Source organism: Plectropomus leopardus, chromosome 15 (genome assembly GCF_026936395.1).
Source record: "Plectropomus leopardus strain MGB_pleo_1.0 chromosome 15, ASM2693639v1, whole genome shotgun sequence".
NCBI lineage: Eukaryota > Metazoa > Chordata > Actinopteri > Perciformes > Serranidae > Plectropomus > Plectropomus leopardus.
The window spans coordinates 13,062,262-13,086,304 of NC_142190.1; the positions used below are offsets into that span (position 1 = coordinate 13,062,262).

The 24,043-nt window shown below is 39.5% G+C and overlaps 1 protein-coding gene across 1 annotated transcript in view; it reads left to right on the forward strand.

The window, feature by feature from the left end:
* The window catches only part of LOC121952312 (polypeptide N-acetylgalactosaminyltransferase 10-like), a 102,929-nt gene that overhangs the window by 22,796 nt on the left and 56,090 nt on the right, over positions 1-24,043 (forward strand). The window contains exons 2-4 of the mRNA XM_042498896.2: positions 10,132-10,234; positions 12,065-12,203; positions 20,539-20,705. Coding sequence (XP_042354830.1) covers positions 10,132-10,234; positions 12,065-12,203; positions 20,539-20,705 — 409 coding nt within the window. The remainder of the gene's footprint in view (positions 1-10,131; positions 10,235-12,064; positions 12,204-20,538; positions 20,706-24,043) is intronic.

A 24,043-nucleotide genomic window follows, 5' to 3' on the forward strand; every position in this document is an offset into this window, starting at 1 on the left:
TTGCCATTTTGTAGAAAAAGGAAGTGCTGCATGAAATTCAAGCTGCTACAGCTAAGTGTCAAATGGAGTTTTCCCACAATGGAAACTTTTCCATGAAACCCTAAATGCATTGACATGCTTTTTCCTGCCTTTGGACTCCAGGGATATAATTCCACTTTTGGTTCCTGAGTCACAATATGTCCCTTTTCCTGAGGTAGCACATTCTGATGGCTCAGTTAGCACCAGGGGAGTATAAGACATCACTGGCTGGTCAGACACAAGCACCAAGACTGCATCATTATGTGTAGAATATTTTTTAAGACTTAATGGGTCTCATTCATGAAATGTGAGCAGAGCAAATTTATGTGTAAAGTGTACGCAGAAGGCTGTGCATAGGCTGAGATGTGTGCGAATTCCTAAATAGCAAGAGTGCGCTGTTAATTTACGATTGATTGCATTCATGAGCATGAACACGTGCCTACGGTCAAATTTGAGTTTCCTATGGAATTAATGAATCCCATGTAGACTTTTAGTACGAAGGTGTTTATTAGCAAATCTGCTCACAGATTTATTAACATTTCATGAGTGAGACCCAGTGAGCCCTGGTTGTCACTAGTACGGATAACAGGGATTTTTTCTGTTCCATTTAAATGTGATTATGTTCTAAAGCAGACAAATAATCAGAAAACAAAAATGACACAATGACCTTGAGTTATTTCATAGTCGAGCTCAAAAAGTGCATCTCACTCAGAGATGTCACTTTTTAATTATTGGTCTAATATATGTAGTCTTAAACGAACAGTTCACAGTTATTTTTTTTTTTTGTCAGGTGCCCATATGAACACTGAGACAGTTTGCCTTGCAGGAGTCATCTTTTGTTCATGAGATCGCTTCCTGTTTTGATTCCTATGTGAGTAATGGGGGACAGTCCACTTTAATTCAACCAGAGCTAACATGAGGCTTCAGTTACAAAAAAATCCCTCTTTGTGATACTATTTGTCCACATCCGCTCAGCAAGAAACCTTGTCTGTGGAAACTCCTGAGGAGTTTTTTTGTACAAAAAATAATTGTGGAAGACACTTGCTTGATTTAATTAACTAATATTGCTGATACCTCAAATAACGTCAAGTAAACTTATGCAGGTATTGGTATTTTTTCTGAAAGGTTGTGACAGAGGCTGTAACCATTTTCTTAGCTGTGACACAGATCATTACAGTTGATATAAGAATGGTCCCTGCAATAATTTGTTAGTTCGTTTACTGTCCGGGCCTCTTGCTTGGTCAAACTCTTTTTTATCAGTTTGTTTCCTATGTCAACGTCCTCTGGGGTCTTTCACCTCTGTGATGATGTCAGAACTGAGAAAAAACTGAAAACATTTTCAATCACTTGTAGCATTGAGAAAATAACAAAAAGCAGTGCCAAATATCTGAGCCAGCCTGTGCTGTAAAACTTCCCCTGGGAGATCCCACCTGCTCACCAAAGTTACATAGTGCAAGAACATGCATCCAGGATGTGGGGTGGAAGTTGAACAGGTGCCATTCTCCCCATCACAAGCTACTATTTAAAGTAAAATAAATAAATAAAAAAAGGGAATAACGTTGCTTTAATATATTTTTTCATGGAACAAAGACAATTTTGTCCCCCATCACTTTCTTTAGAAGAAAGTCAGAAAGGGATCTCTTCATAGCCATTAAAAACAGAAGGAATGGATACAACAAGCAAAAAACTTTCAGTGTACACAGCTGTAAAGTGTTCTCAAACAGACTTGGAAAAAATGGTCCTATTCTTTCATTCTCAGTAGAAAATGTTTTAAGATTGTTAACCCATTTCCATAATATGAGGATTATACTTGTTCCCATGACTTTTTCCAGCCTGTGTGGCATGAATGCAGTGGAAAAGGAATGTTGTAAACTGTGTCTTTTAGGCAGTCCTTCACTCCATCTATAACCTAAAATCAAATGAAGCAGAAATTGTGTGACGCCTGAGGGGATGTTTTGCCCGCCTGGCCCAACGTGTGGCATTTAAAAAGTATCTTGCAAAACTGCAATCCACAAAAGTTCTAGTTCTGGATTTACAAGCAGGCATTCACAAGAGACTGATTACACAATTTAGGGAATTTATAAAAGTGATATGTATGTTTTGTGGTTGCACAGCAGAACAACAATGAAAGTGTATAAGGAATACTGTAGCTACCAGAGGAAAAAAACTCAGTCTCCACTGTGTGATGCAGGTGTCTACTTCACACCTCAGGGCTTCATTCATGCTTTAATGCTGAAAGTGTCAGGTAGCAGGCAGGAAAACTAATTTGTAAACGAAAGGAAGAGAAAAAAAATCCATTGTATTACTCTTCAGCACTCTTATTTTTCTCCCTCCTTTCACCAGCAACTTTCAGGTGATCATTCATGGATGACAGCGATATTACCTGGGCACTGTACCTCTAAAAATGAAAGACCACTCTCACAACATTCTGGCAGCCAGCTAGTATTTGTACTTGATTTTTTACCTCAGGTGGCATTGCTACTTCAGTACAGTGAGCCTGAATGCTACTTAAGCAACACCAGACAATGTTTTGTTCATCTATCTAGACAGATCTAATAATAATATATTATAAAGAGTAGCAAGGGAATAATAAATACAAAGAGGGGATGAAATAGACAGTAGCATAAAAGTAGGGTTGACATTCTTTTGCTCAGAATCACAGTAAGCATGCCAATTGGAGAAAGTGACTTTGTCTTCCTGGCATGCCGGTGCTGTGTTTCTGCGTAATGTTCCGCAACAGCTGTTGAGAGCCTAAACCCACAGCAGCAGCACCAATCCCACCCTATCTGACCAAACAGCAAACATAATCTGCTGTTGGGCAGATTAACAGAAGACCACAGCAGCATGGAAATGAGGTTAGGCAGCCAGCATTTCAGAAAGGCTCTTCATAATCTGTAAATCCCTCCATCGAGGTCACTAGGGAGAAAACTGATGGACCAATGACTGAATGCAATTTTAGTGCCCCCGATATTGTCGCAATTCAGGTGTTGTCCTCAAGACTGAATGTGTTGTTACATCCCAGAAATACTGTCCTGCTCTATCCTTCAAAGGGCTACAGATAAATGTTGCTTTTTTGCCTGAATTTAGGATACTTTTATATATGCTTTAAAGCCTTGGTAATACTATAACTCTGTTGTGCAGTGGTCAGTTGCATGTTGTTGCATTCAAATAGTTCTCTTTACTTTACAGATCATGTAAAGCTGGTGTAGACAGAAATCTGGAAAAGACAAAAATAGCATTTGAATTTAAAATGACACCTTCCTCCTTAAAGATCAAGGGCAAATGCATGTGCTCCATACAGTGACCCAGTGTTTTCCACAACAGTTATTTAATCTTATTCCATTGTAGAGTTTTACACAGCACATTTGCTCAACCCCTTCTTGCCCCCTTCTGTTTATCAGACTTTAAATGAGAAAAGAATTGCCACCTCACGGTCCCTCTGAATTGCTCCCTGCTGCTGTGGATTGCTTCACTGGGAGGCGACTGGGTAACACCTCTGGTCAGCGGCTGTAGCAGTTAGACTTTGGCCAGCAACCCCCCCTCACCCTGCCCAGCACTGGCTGTCACAGTGGGCTGGTGACCAGCAGGAGTGCCAAAAAGGAATTTTTTAATGGCAGCAAAAGAAAGTTTGCTGATCCAGTGCGAAGTTGGGGCTGTCTAGTCCCCCAGAGCAGGGGCTTATGCTGGCTGGATTTGGGATGGTGTGCCTGCTGACTGGTTGTCTGTCTTGGGTGCTGCTGCTTTCCTCCCAACATGGTGGTCTGTAGTGACAGGGATTGAGGTGGAGGACACATTCTGCTTCGAGGTTCTTCTAGTTAATGTCAGCTACATAAATGGAAACTTGACACTGCAGCTGTGAGCCTTGTTTATTGTTGTCTTTTTGATAACTCTGTCTTCCTTTTTTTGGTTGCTTTACAATGTAGGCAGTTGATATCAATGCTGGAATAGCAACTTTCTCTGCACTTAAATAAGGCTTTTACAGACTGAATGTGCAGGCACATCTGCATTTGTTGAAAAGCCGATAGGAACGTTTTCTCTCTGAAATGACAGTTTGATTGGCCAAAGTCTCCTGTCACATACTAGACTTTCTAAAGCTTGGAAACTGAGCCGAGAGGATATGTAGAAGTTAAGTTCCCTCTCAGTCCACTTAAATTACAAAATGCTCAAGGTTTATTATAGGATTTTTGCCCAGTGCAGCCAAAATAAAACTGCCTACCCTAGCTTTAATGATCAGGTGTTGGTGTTTAGGTCACTATTGGTCAGTGGTGCTTTGAGTTACATCATACCGTATACGTGGATTATACTTGTTTCTGACTGGCTGAGAGATAAAATTGTGTCACCTGACAGTCTGACAATGACTGTCCGGCTGTGTGCAGGTGAGAATCACAGATTTTACTTTCTTTTCTTATTTTTCATTCTTGACACAACTATTTCAGTCACTTTTCATGTGAAAAACTGACATTATGAACATTATTATCAGCGTGGTTAAGGTTCACTTAAACAGAATTTCCTTTATACGAGACAGCTCCTGAATTTGAACACCACTTATATGTCATTTTAGGTAGCTGAGGCAGTTTGCATGTCTGTCTACATTGTGATCTGACACTCTCAGTCTGTCTTTTGTGAGTCTGTGTGCAAACACTGATTGACATGTGGCCTTTTGTCATCAGTTAAATAGACCACTAAAAGGCTACATTAAATTTAATGAGGCTTCACACTGCCAGGTGACACGAGTTACATCCCTGTCCGCTCAGCTCTCTTCAAATCTTTCTCTTGCTGCTTTGTACTTTTAGTAGAATATGTGTTATGCTTCAAAGACAGACTTCTGTTCTGCTGTGTCATTTCTAAGACATTTTGGGGTCTGTCAGTTAATGAGAGCATGCTGGCTGGAGACGGCACAGTCCGTGTGGACCGTGGTGTCATTCCTCCAATGTCCTATCAGTGTGTTTGTGCTGTGTCTTGAATATTAATAGAGCGGAAAAGTGCCCTGAGTGGAATGAGTTTGTGGCTGCATGGAGCCTCAGCTTTCTGATAATGGTGATTAGCAGAGTAGAGGAAGGCAATACTCTGCTGTGTAGTACAGCAGAGAAACAGATGACTATGTTTGGTGCTGCCTTATTTTCAGCTTAGATTCAATGCCTCATCTGGGCTGGTGTGCCTGAGTTGGCTATGAATGTGCATTTGAGTTGGCTATGAATGTGCATTCTTATTAGCTGGCTGAGATAGAGCTGGGTTCATCTTGTGAATAGTTCTTGCATTGCATTTACTACATCGCACTGTCATTGAACAAATTTAAAGTCACCCATCAGATTATATTAAACAAATGATCCTTAAACGTTCAGCATTTCTTACAAGAGCACGTTGTCTGTATTCTTACTTAAACTTAAACAACATGCCATCTTTTGTAGTTTTTAGTTTCTGTTTTCAGTGATTGTCAAATGAACAAGGGGAAAAAATAAAGCTTTAAAGTCTATAGAAACTTCATAAGCCACTGTACTCCAACTTCTCCACTGTCCATCTACTATGTTGTTAACTAAAGGGTTTCCAGCATATTAATTTATTTGTGGCGGCCTGCCACGAATGTAACAGGTTCCGCCACGTATTGACCTTTAATTTGGAGCGCTGTTGGAATATATATGTACCATTTGGTCATTCAATGCACCACACTTGTGGGGCGCAGAGCGTACTTTGGGCAAAGACGAAGCAGCAGCAGCATGTGCAATGTAAACGAAACTAAACGATTTATTGTGCTAGGTCTAAAGTTTGCTTCCACTCGCCTCTGCAGTAGCTGTTCCTCTCATCCAATGATCAAATCAACTCTGATTCTATCGACGGATCAATTATCCACCCCTCGACTCGAACTCCACAAACTGCTGCTGAGGAAAAAAAAAAATCATGAAGAGGGATTACATAATGATAGAAAATGGATTTAAAAAAGTGAGCTTTCACCACACACAGATTCTAATTCTGTGGGAAACGCCGAACTCTCAGTTCAACCAAAATATACCTGAATGTTGCATGTAACAAAATTTACAAGCTAAGAGATTATGGCATGCGTTTTAGACCAAGATCTCTTGTGGAAGGTTTTTCTTGATTATTTTTATTATGTTTCCCATGAAATATTGCTCTTACTTTAATAAAGAAAAATCTGGCACATCTGTCCCATCAAACACTGGGTAATGTGGTACTCAGGGTCTATATACATTTTATTTCCTAATATTACATTTCATTAAAAATATAAAGTATAGGACTGAACTGTGTTGACATAGGTCATGTCTCCGCCTGACAGTTTTCATATCTGCTGTCTGATCAACAGTGCACCTTCTTTTCATCCAGTATTAACTTGAAAGGTTTCCCCAGTTTTCGGCTTCTATACATCTACTGTGTCCCCTATGGAACTGTGTCGATGATGTGGATATTTTACAGAGCACAAAAGAAATGTTCGGGCTGAAATGTCATTAGTACTTTTTGGCCTCTCTAACAAGCATTTTTATGGACTGTAATTTCCACACTGGGCTGCTTATTTCAGACCTTCTGGTTGGTATTAACCTAGTTTTTAGCCATGCTCAGAGCATGACTATGTGAATGGTAATGTCTGTTGGTTGGTCTGTAACTCTGGTACAGACTCAGTGAAATAGTAAAAGAAGAGATTGCTGCTTTGGTACATACATTCATAAGAATGAATTGTAATCACTTTGGTGACCCCCCTGACTTCTCTTTCAACACCACCATGGGGCCAAAAGGACTGAATACTTACATAACAAATGACATTCCCATCAGGCTCGCCTAAACGAATAACTTCACAGCAGCACTAACTGGTTAGCCAAGTTTATTATGAGCTTTTAGTACAGCCTGTCAGCACACCAACATTTAAAATGTGTGCAAGTCAAGTGGCTATTAAGAAAGAGTGTGTTGTGAATTAAGACTTTCCATTGTAAAGTCCCTTTGCTTGTCTTACCCCACTTTTATTACACACAAGCAATTGCATCTCCCATCTGTTCCTCAAGATTATTCTGCACTTTTTCATACTCATCCTCTTGGACTGTCAGACTCAATTACTTTCTTTAGGTTCAGTACCCGCCCCCGTTCTGCTTCCACAAAACTAAACATGTGCACACATTAGCAGAAAAGTTTTCCTTTCTCCTTGTCTTGTTTTTCAAGGTCTTGTTGAGCAGCAAGAAAAGCCCCAGAGGAATATCATGGCGACGTGCGCTGAAATTTTAATCAGGAGGAAATGGGGCGGCACAATCTCGCTTCTTTTTAGTATAAATTTGCACAGATGGACTCTTGCTGCTTGTCAGGTCCTTGTATGACACACTGAGGGCATCTGCCTATGACAGAAAAAGGGGAAGGAGAGTGGTGGAGGGGTTGAAAAAGAGAGGTGAGCAGAAGGGAGAGAAGAGGAAGAAACGAAGTGAGGAAGGAATAGGAAGAGCTGAATGAATTTTATATTAGGATCCTATACGGCATCTCTGTGTCTATGCAGAGGCCAGTCAGAAGATGGAATAATAAATAAGCTGAGACACTGTGCTCAATGTTCTCCTTGCATCGGGTTCATCTAGACAGTTAGATACAATGTGGATGGATGATGTAGAGCTGCATATAAAAGGTTTTATTCAAAGAGAATGAGAATTTAAAAAAAAAATACTGATTTGAAAAAAAGAAAATCTTTGATATTTTACAGCTATGGATTTCAAGTGTGATCAAATTCAAATAATTATTAAATATGTAATCCATTTTAGTCTAACACACATACCTGAAAGCCCGTTGCAAACCCCGATTCACACCGCTTCAAGGAAACATGTCCTTCAGCCTGGACACCGTAGAACAGCGGTGCAGTTTTCAGCCTGAATGTGCCCCTGATGCAGCGAACATTAAACTCACAAGACTGATCAGCTGTATCCGCTGTTTGTGTCTTCTTGTGCATTATTAGCATTGCATTTATTGGGCTTTATCTTCCGACAGCATGAGATGGCAGAGGCAGCTTTTTTCTTTTTTATTTCATTTTGCAAGAACTAATTCTTGTACTCTGTTTGCCAGCAGATAACAGTCATTCGTGAAGTGTAGCCATATTGCAAACTTCGGAGGATCAAAGATTATTGATGGGCTCCAAACCATTGTTGCTTTTTTTTTGTGACACTGCACCTAAAATTTGCTTGACATCTAAATGGAAACACAGTTAATGTTACTGTATGAAGCAAGCGGCAGCCTCCTGGGCTGAGAAATTATGCTAATATGCAGGTGCCCAAAACTGGCCACTTGAGGCTGGCTCCAGAAGCGAGTCAGTCTCCATAGACCCCCTTTAAAATGCCCAACATTACAGCAGAGATACACTTGTTTACAGCCTGGTACAAAACAAAGGTTTTAGTCTTTATAGATATTCTCAACATCCATGACAATTGTAAGGAGGGGGTTCATATTTATACAACTCACCTTACACCTACATTTAACATGTTTAACAACATTTAAAATTATGGATATTTAAGGTAGAGGTCAGTTGAGTGACAGGCTGTGTTTGAGGCGTTGCTACAGTCTTTGAGTCAGATCCATCCCTTGCCCCTTCACAGCTCCACCCTCTTGTACAAATATGGTCACGTCTGGCTCCAAAAAAACTAAGATGTGAACTTGAACCTAACTCAAACCTTAATCCTTAAAGCCAAAAAGCCCAAGACTTCACTTTCCAGTGTTCCCACTGTCACGCTCTAAAACTTTGTCTTAAAAAAGAATGAAATACAAGACAACCACATGTAACATGAGGTCTCCAACCAAATCCCTGTGTATATACTGTACAGTTTGTTATTCTGTATCATATTCCTCTAAGCTAGCAGTCTGATTAATAATTCACAGTATTTCATGCAGTCAGTGGTGCCATTTGTATTTAAAGTGTTTCACTAATTGCCTCCTCCCGTCGAGCTAATTATTTCTCCATTGTTCTGTGATCCTGTAATTCAAGATGCCGAGTCACTGGAAGTCACTCAGTGTGTAGAATGACTAAGTGGATGAAGAAACAGCCTTTGCCTTTGTATGCTGAACTGCAGCGTATCTGTCTGTATGTGTGTGGTTGTGTATATAAGGCCTCCGCGGAGTTGTGCGTCACAGCATTGATATTCTCCTCACAGGATCGTCAAGCATGAAATAGAAGAGCACACTTTCCGTGGATAAACTCTCAGCAGAAAGCTGTTGGATAGTGAGAGTCTGATGCTCTGGAGAAATCTCTTCGCTGACACTGATACTGACAGAGTGCGGGGAAAAAACTTTTGTGGAAGCTGTACTATGTGTTCTTAAAGGTGCACACTAGTTGCTTTCCAAATTTTTGCTCATTAATAATGCATTGTATATATTTTATATTGCTGCTGATCATTTAAAAGCATTGCCTACAAACTAAGGATTCATTTGAGGTCACCAAACCTTTGCAGTTGTGGGCTTGTGGCAAAGACAAACACATTTGGCACATGAGATTCAGCTGAAAAAAAATGTCTTGCATTCAAAAGCTGTTTTATGGCTAAGAAAACATCTCAGTGCAGTCATAGATTTTGAGCGTTAAAATGCCAGTCAGAGGAGGAAAAAGGGCAGGTGAAGCAAACTACAGATGGTTTTCTGCAGCTGCCAACTGTAGTTTGTGTTCAGTGATGAGGCTCAACCCACAGTGTTCCAAATTAGTAATAACTTAAAAAACATTATGTGCAATAGTCCACCTTCCACATTCTCTGTCACTTTCACACATGTGCAGAGGCGCAAAGTTGGTTTGGTTACAACCCCACAGGTCACATTGGGTCCCCGGGGGAGGGGGGATATTTATAAACTATGCAAATGAACATACAGAAACTTCAAAGTTTACCATTGATAATAAAGTCTAAGAGGAAGTCTACAGAGAATAACTTTTTATCAATTAATTTATAGTAATTTGTCTCTATGATGCATTTATTGACAATGTAAAATTCAAGAGTTTTGGGATATGGCCAAAATTAAAGATTATTTTCACGTTGTCCATGTGTTCTTTTTGTTTTGATTTTTTCATAAAAACAAGCCATAAATTAAATGTTTTTTTTTTTTTTCACAGTGTGTGCCACAGCTTTCATGACTGCCTGTCTGTGTGCTTGTATGTGTCCATAGGGTGTTAACCGGTTGGGGAAGGATGCTCAGGTGGGACGCAACGGCGTGCGGAGGAAAGATTGGCACAACTATGAAGCAATCAAAAGAGATGCCTCTCGATCTGGTAGGACCAAACCTCCTCAGCCCCTCTTCATACAGTCTGTCAAAAAGAGATCAGAACTGAGTAACCTATACATCATGTACACAGTCTCTACAGTTATGCAAAAATCCCATATACTGAAAATCACACATTTATTCACTGGAATTCCAGACTAACTGCTCTTCTCACACACACCATCCTCTTCTCTGGGTCTTATTGCTCTCTAGCTCTGCAGCAGTGGTTTAAATCTCTGCTTTGAATGCAGTTCTGCTGTCATAAATACAGTTTATATCTGCTACAATTATCACCAACTCAGTTTTATTTTCTGTTCAGGGAAATCAGCCTCTATACAAACAGTGTAAATTAGCTGAAATGGGTTCATCCCTGAAATGAGCCGTTAAAGGAGAAAAGTTATTTTCCACACTTGTTACCTTTAGGGGGGAAAGTGGATCATTTCTGCTTAATGAAACATGCATGTTTGTGAATGATGAGTGTTGTTTTTGTTCTCTGGGTACTTGCAGGTCCCTGATTCTCATTTTAATAAATCTGCTCAAGTTAAAGCTGTAAAAAAATATGAAACTTTCTGAAGCAGTTCAGCCATTAGAGTTCATATTTATTTCATCATGTTTCATCAGCGGCTTTCTTGCTCTTAATGTCCAAGCTTTGATTTACAGAGACCAGGGTTGTAAACAGATCTGTTTTATTTAGTCATTTGTTAATTCAGCTTTAAACCACAACAGTACATGTACAAGTTTTTTTGTCCTGAACTACCTTATTTTTATCTTTTTTTACTCACTTTTACCATGCATGTTCAGTTTAAGATGTTTTCGTGCTTTCTCTGTTTTATTATATATAACTATAAACATTAATGCAATCTTAAGTAGAATAAAGAATTCCCAGTCTTACTGTTCATAAGACTGGGAATTTGTCTTCAGCTAACCAGATACAAGAGAATAAGAATTCAGATGAGTAGTTCATAAAACAAACAGGACAAGGTCATTAGCTGAGGCACCAGAGGTGAAAACATTGTTTTTTCATGCACTCGTCAATTTTGAGATTTTGGACTACTTTTCTTTTTTGGTTCTTGTAAACCAGTGAAAAGAAAACATCCAAAATATGTGTTTAGGTGTTTGTTTTATTTCAGATTTCTGTGTTAAAATGTATGCAAAAAGCACATATTTGATTAGATAATGTCTCATTCGCATATCAAAACAGAAAACTTCAGAAAGCTTTTAATACAAAAAAAGTCATAGTGTAAGTTATCAACTGGGAAAGTTTCATGGTGATATTTCTTCTTCAAGCACATTAAGCTGTTTTCTCAGAATGAGTTTTTTAGTCATACTCAGAGCCAGAAATCTCCACTACAAGATGCACTTACACTTACCAAATTTTCCAATTTTATTCTTATTAGTATTCATGAGGTAATTACATTTTTTTCATATATCATTAATTGCCTGATTTCATTAACATTTTATTTCTAATAATGTAGCAAAAAATGTATTTTTCATGGCTGCTGACTGTATTTCTGACTGATATATAGAGTGATTAAAAGAGATATTAAAAATTCTCTCCTCACCCAGTCTTGTTTGAGTACACTACCCGCCCTAAGGCTTACTACTTTAAATACTTTGACAGAAATATTTTTAAGCTTTGATTTTGTCCCTTATCATACCCAAATAAATCCGGAAAACTTTTGATTTATTTAAAAATTTTTCCTAGATCTTTGAAGGAGGGTGTGTCGACTTTAATAAATGCTGTGCAATATGTGTGGTTCGCAAAGCAGACACAGTGTAGTGGAATTAATGCACTGAGGTCTCATACTTGTCTTGACAGTGAAATATGTGTTTGATGCAGGTAACGGTGAACAGGGGAAACCATTCCCCCTGACAGATGCTGACCGGGTCGACCAGGCCTACAGGGAGAATGGCTTCAACATTTATGTCAGCGACCGGATCTCCCTCAATCGCTCTCTCCCGGACATCCGCCATCCAAAGTGAGTTGTGTGTGTGTGTGTGTGTGTGTGTGTGTGTGTGTGTGTGTGTGTGTGTGTGTGTGTGTGTGTGTGTGTGTGTGTGTGTTTTTCTAGGGAGGGAGACAGTGGAGGAAGAGTGAGGGACTACCTGCCAAAATAAACATTTAGGTTTGGCTAGTTTGCTATTTAATGGCCACAATGGTGCATTGTAACTGACAGTATTATACAAATGCCATGATGTAACTACTGCAATGCATTATTAACTATAAATATTGATAAACTGCCTACATTTTTCTCAAAAGCATCTGTCTAGATAAGTTGTTTCGCATCATTTTAAACCATGACTCTATCGCTAGAGTTGAGTTGTAATTAGATTTTAGATAAATAGATCTTCCGACTCAATAAATAAATTGAGAGGGTTTTTTTTTTATTTTCTGAGCAGTTCCAGCTGAATGATGTTGGTGTTTTTCATCCTATTTCAATCTGCCACATCAGTCATGTTTATGGACTATGCAGTGGTGACCAGACGAAGAGCACTTCCTTTTAGAATTTCCAGTAAAGTGCCCAGTAACCTCGGGCAGAACTGCAGTTTTTTCCTCAAAGAAATAAATCTTCTGTTTGTATGAGCAGTTTCATCTGAATAGGAGCAGGAACAGGCCACATAGGGCCAAGAGTCTGCAGGTTTTCATTCTAGCCAAAGACTGCAGCAGGTTATTTCACAGATTGGCACTCCATCAACCGGAAAGGAAAAATGAATCACCTGGTGCAGCCTTTGGTTGGATTGAAAACCTGCAGACTCCCAGTCCCCTCGTGACAGATGGTTGTTGTTCCAAAAAAGTAAGGTTGACTATTGGACGAGAGGCCAGCTTGAGTGCAGGGCTGACCTTGGAAATCTGTTTTTTAATGGAAAGTCACAGAAATTCAAATATCTGAAATAATAATTTTCTGATTATTTTAAGAGAGAGCTGTTTGTTTCTGAATTTGGACCATGTAACAGAAATGTGGGCAAGACTGCTTGTATTCATGTATTTTATTATGTTGCAGTTTGACCGGGCCAAATCTCAGGCTAAAGGCCTTTTTTGGGGTCTAATTGCCATAACAACAGCTTTTAGAATTGTCTTTAGAGATGTAAACCTGGACATAACATGGACTTGACTACTGTGAGAATCGGGAGCAAAAACATTATGTCTAAAATTTTGACCAGCTAAAATCCCAGAATAGAAAATAAATAAGAAAGGGACAAGCAGGCCTTACTAAGCCACACAGCATGAATGTTTAATTAAGGCTGTGCATTAAAACAACTTGGTCTCAGCAGTGCAAAAAATACTGTAAACATTGCTTTGAAAAAAAATGTTTGAATGTGGTGGCATTTCAATGGTCAATGTTTTAATACCCAAAAGACTTAAAACTCTGCCTGTATATTGCTGCCCTCCAGCAAGTCAAGCAACGTAGTATGAAGCCCGACAAAGTCCCAGTGGGTAGGCAAACGGTTTGACCTAAGAGACCGCTATTCATGTCCCATGTGAAACCAAAAGTCAATGTTGAGTTATTTAAAGTTATGTAGACTTTATAAAGTAACGGACAGAGCTGATGGTTTGTGGACTCCCGTTTTGAAGCCTTGAGTTCAGCATTTCGGCTGTCACTATCTTGTTTGGAGCAGGGAGAGACCATCTGCAAGAGAGTACATCTATGGTTAGGGGGCAATAATAGGTAAAACTCTGGCTGCACCAAAGAAGAAGGAGAAGGTGAATAGACTGGTAAACAAATAAAAAAAGTAACATTAAATGTAATCACTATCTGCTGCTTTACACTTTTTCCCATACATCTCATAGGTCTTGTCACGGCATCCAACCATGATTCCTTTCCTCAACCAAGCATTAGAGGTGCTATTTCGTAAGATATCATACCAACCATTGTCTGGATACATTGAATAGTTGCACTGAGCTCCCATCCCTCCTCCTGCGCCAGTTGTGATGGGATGACAGTGGCCAATAGGACAATTCTACCCCAACACCAAACCCGACTTATTACATTGTTTACACCTTTAATTTTCCATGCTGGATCAGTCCCAACTCATTACAACAACCACCGTTTGGAACAATTGTTCCAATTAACAAGCTGCCCAGTCTATTCACAGGAGACATGTAGCTTTACACTGACAGAAGCTGATTACACACCACACAACACCTATGTACTTATAAACCGTGTTCTTGACAGCAATTATCAGTGTCATTGATGTCCCCCTCTGTGTACAAGGTGTGAAGCAGTGATAGATGTGTGCTGTGCTGCACAAGAGCAGTTTTTATTGTGACTGCAGACAGACTGGGGTTGTCTTTCAAAGGGCGGTTTCTCAGGAAGAAGGAGAGTGAAGAGAATAGAGGAAGCAGAAGGTCTAGTTTTCCCACATTGGTCACAATGACATGCAGTTGCAGCAATGCTTATTGTATTCCAGTTAGTTGTGCAAGTAAATTTCACAACAAATTGCCTAATTATATTTTGATGTTTCTTGTGTAGGGATGGAAATGTTCATTTGATGGTGGCACTAGATGGAAAGTATGGAGGTGACCAAAAATATATGGTTTCACCCTCTTGTTACCACAGTTATTTAGAGTAAATTTCATAGAAATCTAACCAGTATTTGTTGAGATATTCTCTGACCAAGTGGATTTACAGAAAATAAGTAGTATTTTGTCATAATTTTGATGATTAACCTTTCATCCAACATCACTAACAGGTAAAAATTTCCTCTTGTCTAGCTCTTGAGTTGGATGTGAAACTGTACCATGAAAACTTACAGAATTTCTGTTAGCCTTACCCTTCATTTTAGATTAATGCACACGTTGTACTGGACTGTACTTTGCCCTGAGGCTCAGCTCTCTATTTACCAGTCAATTTAAGTTTCAACCTTCACCTGTGGTCTCAAGCTTTAGTTAGAAACGGAGATGTTAGATAGAGGCTTGAAGTGGCTGCGCTCAGCCTTAGGGACTGCTCCTTTCTCGTTTAGAGGGGTCAGTTAAGGAGATTCAGGCATCTGATCAGGATGACCTCTGAATGTCTCCCAGTTGAAGGAATGGTTAAATGGGACCCCTGGGCAGGACCAGACCTCTGTAGGGATTATTAATCTCATCTGGCCTGGAGACCCTACGGTCCCCCAGGAGAAGGTGGGGGGTGTGACTACATCTTGTTTCAGAGTGGCGCCATGCTACATTTTAACATGTCAACACCTCAGTGTCCTAACATGCAGACAAAATGCTGCTTAGAGTCATGCTAAATTACAACACCTTGACATTTTAGGACTGAGCCTGAGATTTTATAAAAATGGCCACAGAATAAAATGTACCATACAAGAAGGCACTTCTGCCCTTTTAATCATTGACTTAAGGGGTGGACAAGAGACATTAAGCTGAACATTACATTCACTTGTGTTGAAGCTTGGTTAGCGTGGTCTGAGAGGAAGGACAGACTTCTACCCCTTGGCTTGGCTCTGTTTTCAGGCTTAAGGAAAATCTAGCCAGTAGGAGACTTTGGCTAATCATTGGGCATTTTCAGAGGGAGCAGCTTCCAGTCATGTGAAACACAGCCCATGTACTTGGATCAAACTGTCAAACTGTGCAGTCCTGATCAAATATGAATCAAGATTCTGTTGTCTCAGGCCAGTTGGTGGTGCTTCATTTGTAGTTTAACTGTTTAAGAGCATTGATTGACATGACTACTATTTGGAGGCAAAGGAGCATGCTTTTTTTTAGAATATCTGCCTCATATTTAACTGGATAACAAACAAAAAGACTGTAGCTGTCAAGGTATATTGTGTATGATTTGTGGTTACTATTTGTCGGGTAAGGGTTTGTAAACATGAGACCTGGAGAAATTAAAAGCAAAAGCCAACCCCAGATTCACTCTCATTTGGTGTTTTGCCTCGCTATATTTGCATTTTCTTTGGCATTTTGATGCCTTCTGCTTATGGTCTGGCACCTGCTTGCTATCTTTTTGGCAAAGCCCACTGCATGCTGTGGGGGTACATGCAAACAGCCATTAACACCCATAAACGTCCTGTAAACAGAAAATAGAAATAAAACATAGGCAGAGAGCAGAGTCCCTGCAGAAAAATACACCACAACACACTTCTAGTTAGTCATACATGATGATGATTGAGAGGGATTACTCCTGTATGATTTTATACATTGTTTTTTTTAAGGAAAATTCAGCATAGTGTATCTTAAAAGAGCTGCCTGTAGACACATGATGAGTCATACGGACCTGTAGCTACAGTGTAGACTGCTGGGTTTCTTCCAGCTCTCCCCTGACTCATTAAAGAACAAAATACTGAAAATAAACACACCAGCAACACTATAAATAATGTCTGCTAAGCAGCTTCGGACCTGCTGACCCGATTTGTCACAGATCAGCCTTCAGCGCTTTCCCTCTACCTGACAAGAGCCTTCTTTTGACCTCGCCGTCACTTTCATGTGGAAAGCAGTTTAAAATGTTTTCTCTCTCAAGGTCTCTTCGGGACAACACTTCATGTTCTCTCACACATTTTTCCCTCCACATTTATAAATTTCCTGCATCCTGTGTCTTTATTGAGCATTTTCCATCCTACAGTCATCCAACCATCCTTTACCAACATCACAACATTTTTTTTTTTTAACAGTCACACAAAAAATTACTTGCATATTCTCATAGCTGTCAAAAGAACAGTAAATCTTTGTAAGCTCTGAGGTGGAGTAGGAATGCAGCTTGGAGCGAGTATAGAATAAAATGTGTGGCTTTATGATTTCCATGTCTTTTGGATAGCAGCATTTTCTCTTTTATTAGGGTGAATGGAAGGTATTTGTACACGTATTTCTTTTTTTCTCTAAGCACAGCACTAATATTAACAGTAGGGCTGCACAATTAAGTAAAATTTGTGATATGTAGTAGCGCTGTTGAATATTGCAAAAATATTACTATATATAAAAAACTCCATTCTGTTTGTCTGCTTCTTTCTATTTACAAATTAAATATGTAGAAAAAAGTCAAATAATAATAATAAAACAAATTGTTCATTAAATAAGAAAATAAGGGAAATTATATCCAACATTCATTTATTGAACAAATTGAACATTTAACTGAACACAAAATACACTTCTTAAAAAGAAAAAAAAAGTTATATAATTAATTGCAGTTTTCTACTAATACCCTATTTCAACAAAGTAAAAAAAAATAAATAAAATAAAAAAAATCCCTGGGTGCAATATTGGAGTGTTTTACAATATGTTGACATTTCTACCACAATCAAAACAAATGAAAAATTGTGTAGCCATGCTTAACAGAGAAGCCAGAAGAGCCCTTGTGAGAATATACAGTCCTATCTTGGGGGAAAAAATGAAGACATGGGTTGACTGCACAAGCAGCCTATTACAAACCATATTCCTATGTTTATTGTAAGGTAGCATCTTCTAGTGGCAGTAGTAATTATTACAGGAACAGTGGAGGGATGTAGCATAAAAAGGAGCAAAGTCTGTGTTTTTTATTTTTTATTTTATTTTTTTTTTTACAAATATCGGAGAAGCCACCAATAGGGTTGGCTAGAGAGAAGCTGGATGGGACAAACAGGGAACTTTCATACAGGAGACCAGTGTCTGTGTCCGAAAGTAAATCTTGACTTCTTTTGATAACTACATAGCCTAGAATGCATGTATGTTTGTAGAATGCTACGCTAGTGAAAATGATGATGTTATCATATTGTTAGTGAAAAAGTACCTATTAGATGCCAAACCGCCATATTTTTTTAAACCTAACCATGTAGTTTTGGTGCTGAACTGCAATAGTTTCATGACATTAAGGACATATTTCAAACTGTGACTGTAAAAATGGTAATGTATGTAATTTGGGGGCTCATCATAGGGTCATTGAGAAGGCGTTGTAAGAGAAGGTGTTGGAAGATATCCACTCAAAGTTTGAAATGAACCTCGGCTGCTTAAGATAGGGTAATTTTACAGGTTGAAATAGTGTATGTTGAACTTTGCAAAGAAATATGGATCAGTTTTTGTCTGACTTTAAGATCACTTACACCACTATTTGTTGATGTTTTGTTTGTAGTTGTAACAACAAGTGTTTTGAAAATACTGAAAGTGAATGGATTAAAATCACTAAATAATGTAAAAAATCAAAATATCCATATTTGAATCCTTTAAAAAGGTACAGCTGCCATTGCCACAATTATAAGCAGCCAATAGATACGATTACAGTCTGCTTTGTGAATGTTGTTACGTAACATAGTTGGACATGTTTTATGCAACTGTTTCCTTTAATGATAGTCCCTAATAAGCAGACTCTTACTTTTGAGCAGTCGTGTGATGGTTCTAAATTGAAACAAGCTCTCATTCATGCACAGACCAGCGAAAGCTGCTCAAAGTCTGTTCTGTCCAACACCGAAATCCTCTCAACAGGACCACAGAAATGACTTGTCATGGCCACTCTGGACCTCAGAGGTCCTATAAGATTCACACAGGACAGACAGGGAGTATGGGTGGTGTATTGGACAGTGGAAGGGAGCAGGTGTGTCTGTTTGATTAGTCAGAGTGACAGCAGAGTGACAGGTGTCTGACAACCAGGTGCCACATCAGTCCTCAGGGGGGCCCAGACCTCCCAGAAGCATTCATTCATTCATTTCACTTTCACTCACTGACTGAATGACATGATAGAGGGACAGAAAGAGCGAGGGAGTTTCAGGCAGCCAGACAGGCCTGAGAGACTCAGAGATAATTACTGTCTCTACTGACTCCCTCTTGACTTCTCAGTGAGAGAGATAGAGAGAAAGAAAAGAGAAAGGGATGGAAGGGCAAGCCGGCAGGTGGTATGCTTCATTACATCTTATTAAAAGAGCAACACATTGTTCAGGTTGGGCTGGTCGAGAGCACCGCAGTGCGCTGAAGAAAAAAAGGGCAGTGTCACTGGTTCCAGAAGATTTCCTTCCTCATTGTCAGCATTTAGAAATTCCAACAAAACACACTCAATAATTTCAGAAAACTATATGGAGATATTATGCCCAACAGTTAGTCATGTAACTGGTTGTTACTTGCTTTTAAGGTATAGACTAAAGAACTGAAATGTAATGGATTCAAAAACTGGAATAAACTCGCTTTTGTGTGATGTATACTGGGAGAAAAATAGGATGTAATTAGTCAAGTTAAAGAGTTTAGAGCTGAAACAAAAAAAGAGGAGTTCCCCATGCTAACAACTGGAATCTTTTAAGTGCATGTGTGTCCCTTTGTATCACTCTGTTACCTCATTATAAAATTCAAAGTTTTTGCAGGACCTTGAATGCAGAATAGCAGGCAGAGCTCTACATGAGTTCATTTTTTTTGTCCCCCTCCACAGCAATTTGTCACTTGCGGGGTGTATAATCAGTTTGACTATGTTCACAGCTGATCAGATCACATCAATGGATGAGAGGAGCTGTTTGCAGATGTTTTTAAACTGAAGTAAACTTTCAAACCCAGCAGAGTATTTATATTTCAATAGCTCTCCTTATTAACCGTTCAGCTCCAAAAATATAATTGTGGCGGCAGATGTTTTAGTTGTGGCGACCCGCCACAAATAAATAAATGTGTGGGAAACCCTGCACATTAAAGCTCGTTCATCCTCAGGTGTTCTCTCTTCAGGTCTTTTTTTCTTTTTTTTTTCACTTCAAGCCTTCCTCTGAAGGCCAAGTTCTTTTTTTATGTGGAACATCCACTCCAGAAACTTTTGTTTACTTCTCTCTGCTTAGCTTATGCCAAAGCTTCTACTACCTGCTTCTCCACAGCTACAGTCAACACCATGCTGTGACTGTGTCACAGACATCCGACACAAAAACTCCAGTATTCTGAGAAATCCAGTGGACTTTCCCTGGCGGTGATAGTCCTAATCAGCATTGGGTGAACTCTGGCAGGGGCTTAAATGTTATGTAATGTATTCATTTATGTGAGTCTTCATCTCCAGCTTTAAAAATGCTAAAAAGCCTGTGCATATACATCTCATGTTATATTAGCGTCAGTACAGTATGCATTGTACAGTATAGAGCTTGATGGTAATAGGGTCATGTGAAATCTGTCCTAGTATTAAATAAGCAGTCGATGATGGCATTGGTTGAAAATTCATTATTTCACTCTCTTGGGGAGAGTGGCAAAGTGCACCAATCTTTACAGGGACAAATCCCATAACTATTTATATTTCACTGTGGACCAAAATGCCAGGCCACTCAACCAACATGGCCTTCCCTTAGAGCCACACCACAAGTGTGGCTAAAAATATGGGTATTATTTAGCAGGAATGAGCCACTCTTGTTTCGTCCCACTCTCATGTCTTTATTGGCTTCCATGTGCTTGTGCAGCTGTAAACAGAAGCTGTACGCAGAGAAGCTGCCCAACACCAGCATCATCATCCCGTTTCATAACGAGGGCTGGTCGTCGCTGCTGAGGACCGTCCACAGCGTGCTCAACCGCTCTCCTCCACAGCTCATCGCAGAGGTCATTCTGGTCGACGACTTCAGCGATAAAGGTACAGAGGACACACACTCATCACTGATCAGAGCACACACACCGTCACACAGATACATGAACACAGCAGCAGTCAGAAAAGGCTTTGCTAATGATACCTGAGAGTTTCAGTAAACTGTTGTGTTCTCTCTCTATGTCTTCCTCCTTCTTTCATGCCCCTACGTGCTCACACACACACACGCACACACACACACACACACACACACACACACACAACTGCTCACACACAAAGCACTGAGTTATTTGTTTGCAAGTGTTGGTGACTGTTGCACAAATAATGAGCTGTTCAGAAACAAAAGCATTAGCCAGCTTCTGCAGGGGCCCAGATGTGATCTCAAGATGCTCCTGCTTTTGTACATCATAAGCAGACAGAGGGAAAAATAGTCTTACACAGACATGCACAGACACAAACAGACACACACACACGCACACAATAAAAAACACATACTGGTGAGTCAGTGTTTAAGAAATGCACTTCACTGGCCCATTTGGTCATTTATTAAAAGGACCAGATAGCATTGCTGAGCTCACTGCTCTACTCTTGAGTGTGTGTGTGTGTGTGTGTGTGTGTGTATGTGTGTGTGTGCGTGTGCGTGCGTGCGTGCGTGAACTTTGGTTTTAATGGGGTTATCATGGAAAACATTGCTGTTTTTAATTCCTGGATAATGGCTAACTTCTGATTTGATGGAGGTTTGTTTTTGACCAATGACACAAACAGATGGCTGACAGCATCACATCTTCATAGGCTGCTGGAACTTGTCAAAAATATTTATATATATTTGCGTTAATCTTCTTTTCTTTTTAATCTTTTTTAAGATGTTCACCAATTTTGGTCCTGAGATTGTGGATTAGTTTTCAATGCAAAGCCTCCAGCTTCCTCACAGGCTGCATAAATGATTGTGTTTGGAGCTAAAGACTGCAGCGACCTCTGAACAGATGGTGATGATGAGGGCTTTGTGTGACCCTGCCAGTGTTAGCGAGGTTAGCGAGAGAAAAATTCCACTTCCTGGTGTGGATTTGTATTCTCACACAGGCGACTTAATCAGTTTGAACTCTGGAGTTAATGTACAGCTTTGAACCTTTGCATAATAAATCGGGGGACAAGTGCAATATTATTGCCGGGGTCTGAACGTAGGAGGGAACAAGATATTCGTCATTAAGCCTGGTTCATAGCCACTGTGTGATGCATAATTTCCTGTTCACTTTTCCATTTCCTTAGATATTAAATATGCACTAAAGATATATGAAGAGAGAGAAAGAAAGAAAAAGAATATAAAGGGAGATTTTTATTGGACATTCAGAGGTGAATTTGGGCTATGGTATGTGGTACGTGTATATTATTGTCACAGTTGTTTTTACGTGTAATTTTAACTCAATGTTACAGCCTCAGAGGGACAAATGAGGTGTACTGACTATATGGGCTGTATTGGCTTGTGAATGAGCAGCAAAGCAAAGTGCAAAATGTCTGGTTGAGATGGAGGGTGATGCAACTAATGAATCGGAAAACATGTTGGCATTGTATGTTTCTGCAAACCATGTATACTTTGCACATTATTATGTAGCGCATACGTTGAAATCTTTAATTTGTACAGTGCTGTGGAATGTATTGTTAGAATTAGGCATAAAAACCTTTGTTATCATTTAGAAATGCATCATGGTTTGGCTTTTAATATACCCAGTTTAGTGGTCACAATCCCGGCTGGAAAAGCAGCGACAAGTAGCTACAAAACACCCATGTTTGGTGCTTAAAAATCCACTGAACGAACAGTGACTGGCCGCTACAAAATACCTTTGTTTGTTGCCTAAAAAGCCACCAGAACAGCGATGGGCAGCTACAAAAATCTTACGTTTGGTGCATAGAAATGCTGGTGAAAAAAATGCAATTAAATGCTAAATCATGGCCAGTTTTATTGTATCCCCAACGGCGGTCTGCAGCCTGGCAGCTGTCTCAGCTAGTTAAAATGCCACCCACCCCCCCCACCCTCTACATCCATGTGACAAAGTCAGCTCATATACTACGTAACCTTAGAAATGTGATATGTATGATGTGTGATACAGTATGTATGAAACATACAAGTGTAATGCTTTAGTGGTTTGCAGATACGCACAATCACAACATTTTCGTCTGGCTACTAGGATGAATAAATATGCAGTCAGACAACTACATCACTGGTCTCATCGCTCTGAAACAGCCAGGCTACTTACAGTGACACATGACAAAAACAACTCAGCAAATGAAGAATCAGCATATTGCTCCCATACATGTGCAGCCAAAGGCAGATGGTACATTTTTTAAACAATATTTAGTACAATAATGATAAACAAATTATAGTTTGGTGCAGTTTGTATAATCTATATTACATTCATAATTCTACTATTATTCACATGAAAATTTGTCACACCATATCCTAAAATGAAACATAGAAATATTCAATTCAACAAACCAAAAAAAAAGAAAATAAACAGACTGTAATGCACATGATTAATGGGTCATGGTAACCCAACATCTCCCTCATAAACAGTCAGAATACTGAGTTATAGCTGACCCGTCCGATGAGTGAAGAGGTGTGTGGGATTATTTTGTAGCAACCCGGTATCATTTGCATGTGATTTAATCAAGGACACTGGACGGTCGTGTGTGCGTAATGGCTCTGCGCTCTGCTGTGGCTCCTTTTCAATGGGAGGCTGCAGATTTATCAATATATCTGCCCTGCTGCCTTCACATGGCTGCGGAGATTTAATGAACTGAAGGAAGAGCTTGCATACAATAAAGCAGCTGAGGACAACAGATTAATTTACTGATAAATGCAGACTAAATTACTTGCTTTAGTTCTTGCTATATCCATATCAAATGTCATTTTTTGATAATGTAATAAACCCATCCACTGGTTGGACAGTGTTTCATTTAAATAGGTAATAAATGTGTTTTCTGTGCATTTGCTCCAAGCATTTGTTGACAAAATTGAGGGACACTGTGCCAGAAACGGATGTGGTTCTGAGATGTCTATTCCCAGTGTGATGACTAAGACATATTTTCCACCAGAATGCCAAATACTCTCTTTGCGCTGCCTCATTTTGAATGAGCCTCCCACCTGTTAGCACACAGAAAGGCACAGCAAATTACAAGGTCATAAAAATAACATACGACCAATACGTAATAGCTCACATTTCATCAAACCCTCTCAGACACTTTTCTTGAATTTGATGTCAACAACAACAGTCTCTCCGCTCCATGAAAGCATGCTAGCTCGCAGTAATACAGATGCCATGTTGCATTAATTGATGCTGTTTTGTTTTGGTACCTCACCGCCGACAAGAGGAAGATAAACAATTGATGAG